Source organism: Histoplasma capsulatum, genomic scaffold (assembly GCF_000149585.1).
Source record: "Histoplasma capsulatum NAm1 scaffold_8 genomic scaffold, whole genome shotgun sequence".
In the NCBI taxonomy this organism is placed as follows: Eukaryota; Fungi; Ascomycota; class Eurotiomycetes; order Onygenales; family Ajellomycetaceae; genus Histoplasma; species Histoplasma mississippiense.
Genome location: NW_001813975.1, coordinates 1,498,260 through 1,506,124, shown reverse-complemented (window position 1 = coordinate 1,506,124; position 7,865 = coordinate 1,498,260). Strand labels below are relative to the sequence as shown.

Sequence of the window (7,865 nt, the reverse complement as noted above, 5' to 3'; positions counted from 1 at the left end):
CCACTTTTCAATGATCCCGCATCCTGCCAACGTTCGCAGAAGAATCAGACAACTAAAAGATTACTTGATTTTAAGTGCCGACTGGATTTCTTATGCAATTATCGATGACATTACCGACGTCTTCGGCCCTCTGATTCACTCCGTCGAGAATGAGGTGGATGATATAGACGACACCATTTTGCAACTCCACTCCAACGAGAAATTGGTGACAACCGACTCCGGCGAAGGTGGTGACGGGCCTTTACCGTCTGGGTCGGACATGCTCAGGCGCGTTGGCGAATGCCGCAAGAAAGTCATGAGCCTCTATCGATTACTTGGAAATAAAGCGGACGTGATCAAGGGGTTTGCAAAGCGGTGCAACGAGCAGTGGGAGGTCGCACCTAAGTCTGAAATTGGACTTTATCTCGGCGATATTCAAGACCACATCGTTACTATGACGAGTAACTTGAACCATTATGAAACGTTTGTTCTAAAAACCTTTTTTTTTTTCCCTTTGCCCTTCTTCTACCCTCTGTTCCATTGTTTTTATTCTTGAGTTTGCTTCCAACAGAAAACGGCTAATAAAACCTACATACACATACAGGCTGCTATCACGGGCGCACTCGAACTATCTCGCACAAATCAACATCCGCATGAACGAACGGCAGGAGAAGACCGCTGACGTACTCGGCAAGCTTACTGTCCTTGGTACCATCGTACTCCCCATGAATATCATCTGCGGCATGTGGGGTATGAACGTCAAAGTTCCTGGGCAGGATATTGACAATTTATACTGGTTCTGGTCCAGTAAGTCCTTGCACGCACCCAACCCTCCACCTACCGCACTCTTTGTTCATTTATCATTGTTCTCGTTACTATTATTATATCATTCCGCATCCCCAAAAACACCCGCTAACAGTTTCCCAACCCAAATTAAACAGTCACCGCCGGCCTCGTTGTCTTCGCAGTTGCCTGTTTCTACATCGCCAAACGAGTGTACGGAATTGTATAGGCATGGTTGCATAGGTTGGCTGCATTGAATTGCATGGGGTTTTCCCCCCTGGCTCTTCTCGAGGCTCTGTAACGAGTAACGATTGTCCCACGTGTGTTCTTTTCTTTCGTTTCATTTTTCTTGTTATTTGTCGTCGCACATATCCTCTAGCGTACGGGAATTGCTTAGGAGGCTTGTGCTGCTGTATATCTGTGCATAATAGTGTGTCTTTTGGAGGGGAAAATGTGTATTTGAAAAAATTAGTCGGCGCAATCTTGTGTTTGATTTATGTCTCCTTCCTTTTTGTTTCCCCTTTAGATGTGCTCGTTGGGCGCTTTCTTTCTCTTCTTTTCGCATTGCTGAGGCGGTCGGTAGATAAAAAAAGGCGTCCACATTATTTATAAGGGAAATTTCTTGTCTTCGTTTTCTCTCTACGCTTCATAACCGCTGCTATGTTTGGGAGTAAGTTGCTTTTGGTATGATTTTTTCAATTTTGTTTTTTTAAATATCATTAAACTACGCAGCTGTTAATTGGAATGTCAATGTATCTGAAACAGGATTGTAAAAAAAAAAAAAAAAGGGAGGGAGCGGGGGGGGGTAACAGGGACAAAAACTTCTTCAAGGGCATAAAAGGTGGCGTCTCAAAGAGCGGAGGCAAGCCTGAGGGAGGCAAAAAGAAAAGAAGAAGGACAAAGACAAAAATAGCCGCCCATCAATGACTTTAAAAACATTAAAAATATGAAAGGGGTCACAGCAAAAAAAAAAAAAAAAAAAAAAAAACTCATAATTATCGTAACGTCATTACCTACGAAGCAGGAGCTGGTTTGCAGCATTCATTCATATATACCTTCCCACCCACCTTCTATCTTCATTAATATTCTATTCGAGTCACCATCCAAAGGAAAAAACCTACCAAACCTCCTCTCGAACAAATACGCCCCTAATAATTAATAACTCACCGCCACCACCACCACCACCACCACCACCTCCTAACCTTCCAAGTTGGCGCGTAAGGTAGTATTAGCCATCTGAATGATTATACCCTATACTCAAGCAGCCGACGGCCATGCGAGTCAAACCTATCAGGAAGCTCAATCGTCGAGTCGGACGCTGCTTCGACGCTCTCAGAAGTATCGCGGTCTCTCGGACGCTGTTGCTGGTGCTGTCGGGCACGGTCCGGGATCCGATCGCGCCGGTGGATTCGAAAACGATCAAGCCCATCTACGGTGGAGTCGCTGTCATCGGTCTCATAGCCACGCAGATCGCCCGTTGGGGTCCTTGCGCGCCTAGATCCATATGGAGGCGTGCCGTATCTTGGGCGAAGGTCGAATTGGACGGATTTGGTGCGCGGCGCGCGGCCGGGTTGGCTGGATGATCTGGTTCTGGATTTCTTGCGCGAAGGAGGTCGGGGGGTTGATGTCCATGTTGATAGTGATGCTGACGATGGTGAGTTGACGGAGAAAACGGCAGGGCGCCGAATCGGTATGGAAGGCGTGGTTGTGAAAGTGTAATGATCTGGTTTATTATTGCTTTTTCCTAAGAGGTGTGGTGGTAGTGACGGAGACGGTATTTGTCCGGGTGATGTCTTCGTTAGACCTGGAAACAGAGATAAAAAAAAAAAAAATTGCAGTATTAGCGTTTTAGCTCGAGACCGGGTCCGTGGGACTTCAACCCACCCTCTGATGAGGTGTGGCGCTGTCCATACGACAGAGCGGGGTTCAGCGTCGGTACAGCACTCACATTCTCATCACCCCTGGCTGACCTGGGCGCATAGGCATCCACTCCTGGAGGAGGAGGGTAAGGATAGTTTGAAGGCGGCTGCGGTGCAGCCCCTGGAGGGGGAGGGTAATCAGCCGGGTTGTACGGCCCTGGCTGGACGTTTGGTGGTGGAACAGGGGCTGCGCCAGGCGGAGGGGGAAATTGGCTTCCCTGCGCATAGTAATTTGGACCATTTGACGGAGGAGATGGCGGATACGGAGCGGGTTCATATCCATCCTCATAGGAGTCCGAGTAGTCGTGGTCATGGGCATATGCTGTTTTTCAAGTGGATTATTAGCATTCGTCTGTACATTTTAATTTTTTATTTAATTTATTGATTCTTTTTTTGCATGTGGGGATTTTTCACAGCCTAGGAATGAGAAGGATTTTGTTCGCAAATGTAATAAAATATTCATAAAAGCAATAGCTAGATAATTATAACATAATGGGAATATTTCTAAATATCAAGTTGATGTGTTACGTACTTCTGCGATCCTTCTCTGCTCTCTTCCTTTCCTTCCTTTGCGTATATTCTCTAGCGGCAAGCCCTGCTCCAGCAGCGGCAAGCCCAGCGGTGGCAAGGTCTCTAGTACGGCTCTTACTACGATTCTTATGGCTGTGGCCTCGATCAGAAAAGGAGGAACCGCTTCCTGAGCCGTCATCGCGGTAATGGTGGCTTCGGGTGCGGCTACGGCTGTGGCTGGCTCTTCGACTACTTCTCCTAGGAGATGCTTCAATTGCGCGGGGAGAAGAAGACTGTCGGCTGGGTGGTCGTCCATAATAGTTATTCGCTGGAATACTTCCGTATACGGGATCATCGCCATACTCTATAAGCTGTGGTGACGATCTGGAGGGATCTGGGTAGGTTGATGATCTCGCCATGCTTCTCGACCTGGACCTTCGTCTGTGATTTTTCTCTTTTCGTTCAGAGGATTCACTTTCTTTCTTTTCCTTGTGCTTCTCATAAAGGTTGGCAATCGCCGCACTGCCAAGGCCAGCAACGGCAATCGGAATACCCTGTCTAATTCTCCCTGGGGATTTCTCCCCTTTCCGAGATCGCGATTTGCTCCTAGCTCGTTCAATCAACCCTGCAACTGCTGCACCGGCGAGTCCGGCTTCCGCCGTTCGTTTGTTGCGATGTGCAGCAGCTCGGTCTTCATTAGAACTCGACCCAGAACCACGACGGTGACGGGAACGGCTTCGCCTTTCATGTGAGTTATTTTTTGATTTCCCTGGCTGTTTCTGAGACTTCTTCCTAGCCAGTGCGACTGCTCCGGCGATGGCCGCGGCGCCTAATCCGAGCCCTGCCAGTGTTTTGACATGGGAATCCGAAGATGAGCGACTCCGGTGTCTGCGGTGTCGGTGGCGACGCTCCCGACTGCGATCCCGACCACGATCGAGTGATTCGGTGCGTCTGCGACTCTTGCTGCGATGGTAACTTCTAGCCCGTTGGATAACGTCGGCGGTTACGACGCCTAGAGCTCCTGCACCCACGTCCCTACCGATGCGGCTAAGGCCACCAGATTTGTCTCCATCCTTTTTGGATTTCCGTCGCATCAACTCAGCAGCGCCGACTCCAACTAGTGCTCCTTCGGCAAGGTGGCGTTTATAGTGATGTGGGCTCTCATCGTGATGGTGGTGTTTCTCTCTACGGGAATAAGTAGTTTCATCTTCGCTATTATAGTCACGACCGTGACGGCTCCTGGTCCTTCGAGAGCCTGAACTGCGGGGGGTGTCGCCGTAGTAGTAGCGTTCATCATACTCATCACGGTGATGGCGACCGTTGTCGTATTCTCTGGTGCTTCGGGTATAGTAAAAATCGTCCTCTCGATGATCACGGGCGCTCCGCAACGCCCAATTTTCATCCGCTTCAGACCGACTCACGATCTGGTAATCCAAGTCATCGCGGGAGGTCCCGTAAGAGGAGGGGCGATATACATCTTTAACAATTGTTGGTTTGTGTTCTCGATTGATAAAAATAGTTTGTGCATGATAATGGTGCTCCTCTCGAGGGGGATGCTCGCTGGAGCCATAGGGGTGACTATGTATTCGATTGGGGATGGTAGACTCACGATCGTAATCTCTCTCCCTACGATACTCGTAGTCGTACCGACTATCTCGGTCATGAGGCCGCCGGATAACAAGTTCGCGCTCGCTCATTGGGTGCTCGTCTCGACGATACATGGAATCTCTTTCAGATGGGATGACGTAACGTCTCACCGAGTAGGATCTTGGTTCGGACTGGCGAGAGACCACGTCCCAGTCACTATCTCTGTGGGAGTAAGTCATGAGGATATGCGCTAGAGAATTGACAGAGCAAATCTAAAAGAGAACAAAATCAATCCTCTCCAAGTCGAACACGGAAGCTGGCTTAAGAGTGCTTGGAATAGTGGGGCAATGTGGGACTAAAAGAAAAAAAGTGGAAAAATGTTTCCGTGGGGTGTGATCTGATATCTCTAAAAAACCGAGATGAGAAATATGGGAAGGGCGGAGGAGAAAACGCGATACACAAGAGGGGTGCAAACTTTTATCAACACGAACACAAAGGAAGATGAAAAGAAAGCGTGAGAGGATTTGGACAGTTTATGACTGGGGAGGATCAGGCTGGGAATGAAAGCGACCGACCAGCCAGCGACTCGGCGCAGCCAAGAGGGGCGGGGCAGAAGCAGGAATCACGGCATGCATAGTAAGGTAGTACTCAAGGGCGTATGCAGGGGAACCAGACAAGTTTGGTCAAAAAAGAAAAGAGGAGGAAGAGGAAGAGGAAGAAGAAGGGCACACAGGGCTGGGATAATATAGAGATTATTTACTCCTTGCCTTCTCCCTCATGGGAATTATCATGGCCTTTCTGGGGCGCGCCATGGGGTCATGCAATGGGTGGAAAATCAGGCGCAAAATCTCACGGGCGCAAAGCCGGAAAATTCAGAATATTCAAAATGGAACTGAGTTTCCCAGAGGCAAAGGAACGAAATAAACAAGGACTCACCAGTGACTAGGAAGGATAACTGTATCGATGCCCAATGGAGAAAACAATGACTGAGTGCGTGATGGTGGTAATCAGGCGAATGCGACTCGGGCAAAAGATCTGCGATTGAGGGGTACGCTGTGATGATAGTCCCTTGGAGTCACCGATCAAGTAACTACTAATGCGGAGTAGACGAGGATTCTGGTGAGATTGAAGCTGAAACGGGGGATCAGGGAGAGGGAAAAGGGAGAGATGAGAAGAGAGCGGAAAACTCGGCCGTTAGATATATATATATATACACACACAGAGAGAGATAGAAGACAGCCCGGGGAAGAGGCTGACATTTTGGAATAAGGCCAGGGTTCCATCCGGTGACGTCGTTGGATAGAGAAGAACGCCAGCTAGTTTAGCTGATCGCGGCGGCTGCGGGTTGTTCCCCTCTCGGAAATATCTCCTCTGCAGGAGGTGTAAAGTCTGCCATGGCTTTTCAATGACCAGAGCCGATATCTTCTCACGGGATTCATGCTTCATTGTTGGGATCGAAGATCATCTCCCCAACCGCTCGTCCGGAGCGGATTGCACACACGCTAATATCCCCTGCCCCTGAACTGTGTCGCCTATGCGGATAAGCAGCCAAGGCTATAACAGCCCTCGTAAGTGGCCACGGGGCCATCGAGGGCCAAGGACAGGACGCCCTACGGAATCGTCACTGGGTGGCCGCAGCCACTCAGGACGACGGGAGCTTCTCGAGTTTGCCCCGTTGGTTGGCTCCGGATACGGATCTAACGGCCATGATCGATGATTCATAGCCCATTGATGGGGGAGAGGAGTGGCAACTGCGGCTCATTGAACTGTTCTCTGGGTTGGTCTGAGAGCACGCTGCGCACATTGATTGCCACCCGGTAGGAATCGTTTGAGGCGGATGGTGATCGATATATTCCGGGGACCTTTCATCTCAACAACTGTATTAACAGGCTGCATCAGCCGTTCATTGTGGCAGCCGAGATTGAGTCTCCTGTGAGCCGCTTCTCTAGGTCGGGATTTGTAGACGAGCATTGCCACCAAAGAGAGAACAGCAGCACAGAGCACGGCACAGAGAACAGCACCTAACCTCCTCTTTTTCGCCTCTCTTCTCCTCTCCTCTCTGCGCTGTCGCAGAAGAGGCTCAAACCGAGGACGCAAACCAATGCCGGCCAGCAGCGGCGGGGCATCTTCCAGAATCCCACTAGAGCAGTGCCTAACAGCGTTCCCCAGACTGAAACAGCCAGTTAAAACCCCGAGTCTGTGGCCTTGTTCAGCCTTGCGCCCGACACAGCCCAAGCCCTGGCATCAATGGACTTGACTTGGATTTAAAGAGTGGGCGCGGATCATCTGGCACAGGAAACACAAGTTTCGATTCCTCCCGCTAGCAAGAGAGAGGAACTCTCCCCCTCCTGTCATCTCTGTCTCCTCCCTTTTTTCAGACAAGGAATGGCACGCCGACGCCCTGGATGGCCAAGCATGGTCTAGCATGCAGAAGCGCGGGTTTTGTCGTATTTCTTTGGAACGAGACCGCCAGTGCTTTTCGTCTTCAGGCAACAGGCGTGACGTTGGGGATGGATGCTTAGCGAGTATATATTCGGGAAGAAGAACGACAGGTTCCAGAGCCAGTTGCTGGGCCACGCTTTTGCTTCCGACGTACTTTTTGGCTACATAGATAACTACTAACTAGTACTTTCGCTGTATCAACCATGCTCTGTACTCTCCACTTACGTAGTATAGTAATATCACATAAATATCTACCTTCTACGGTTTATGCTCCTCAGATGCCATGAATCCGCCCTTCAGTTAACATATTTGGCATGCAACTTTGACTAGTTCTAGTTAGTATCTTTGGCTTGCGCCCACCACTGTGTGGCCTTCTTCCATATCACTCCATAACTGAAACTGAAGAGACAACAACAACAACAACAATAATAATAATAATAATAATGGCAATATAAATTTAGCCCTTCGGTCAAAACCCGCCGGCCCTGGAAGCAATAAATAAATATGCAGTGCATGGCCACACCGCATGCTCCTGGCGCCTCAGTTCTGTCCGAGAGATATGTCGTGCAATGGTCAGAGAGGGTAACTTCAACTGCTGCTCAGCGAGGCTGCCGGTCTGCAATCTCCTGGGGGGTTTTTTCTTGG

At 49.5% G+C, this 7,865-nt stretch overlaps 2 protein-coding genes across 2 annotated transcripts in view; one reads left to right on the top strand and one right to left on the bottom strand.

Moving 5' to 3' along the window:
- The window catches only part of HCAG_07400 (predicted protein), a gene marked incomplete at both ends in the record, with an annotated part of 3,082 nt that extends 2,091 nt beyond the window's left edge, over positions 1-991 (top strand). The window contains 3 exons of the mRNA XM_001537928.1: positions 168-462; positions 584-786; positions 921-991. Coding sequence (XP_001537978.1) covers positions 168-462; positions 584-786; positions 921-991 — 569 coding nt within the window. The remainder of the gene's footprint in view (positions 1-167; positions 463-583; positions 787-920) is intronic.
- An 850-nt stretch (positions 992-1,841) lies between these two features.
- On the bottom strand, positions 1,842-5,017 carry HCAG_07399 (predicted protein; the record flags this gene model as incomplete). The annotated part of the gene is made up of 5 exons (XM_001537927.1): positions 1,842-1,879; positions 1,930-1,964; positions 2,020-2,566; positions 2,647-3,003; positions 3,214-5,017. The coding sequence occupies 5 exons, from the start codon at positions 5,015-5,017 to the stop codon at positions 1,842-1,844; spliced, it is 2,781 nt and encodes a 926-aa protein (XP_001537977.1).
- Positions 5,018-7,865: the final 2,848 nt, after the last annotated feature.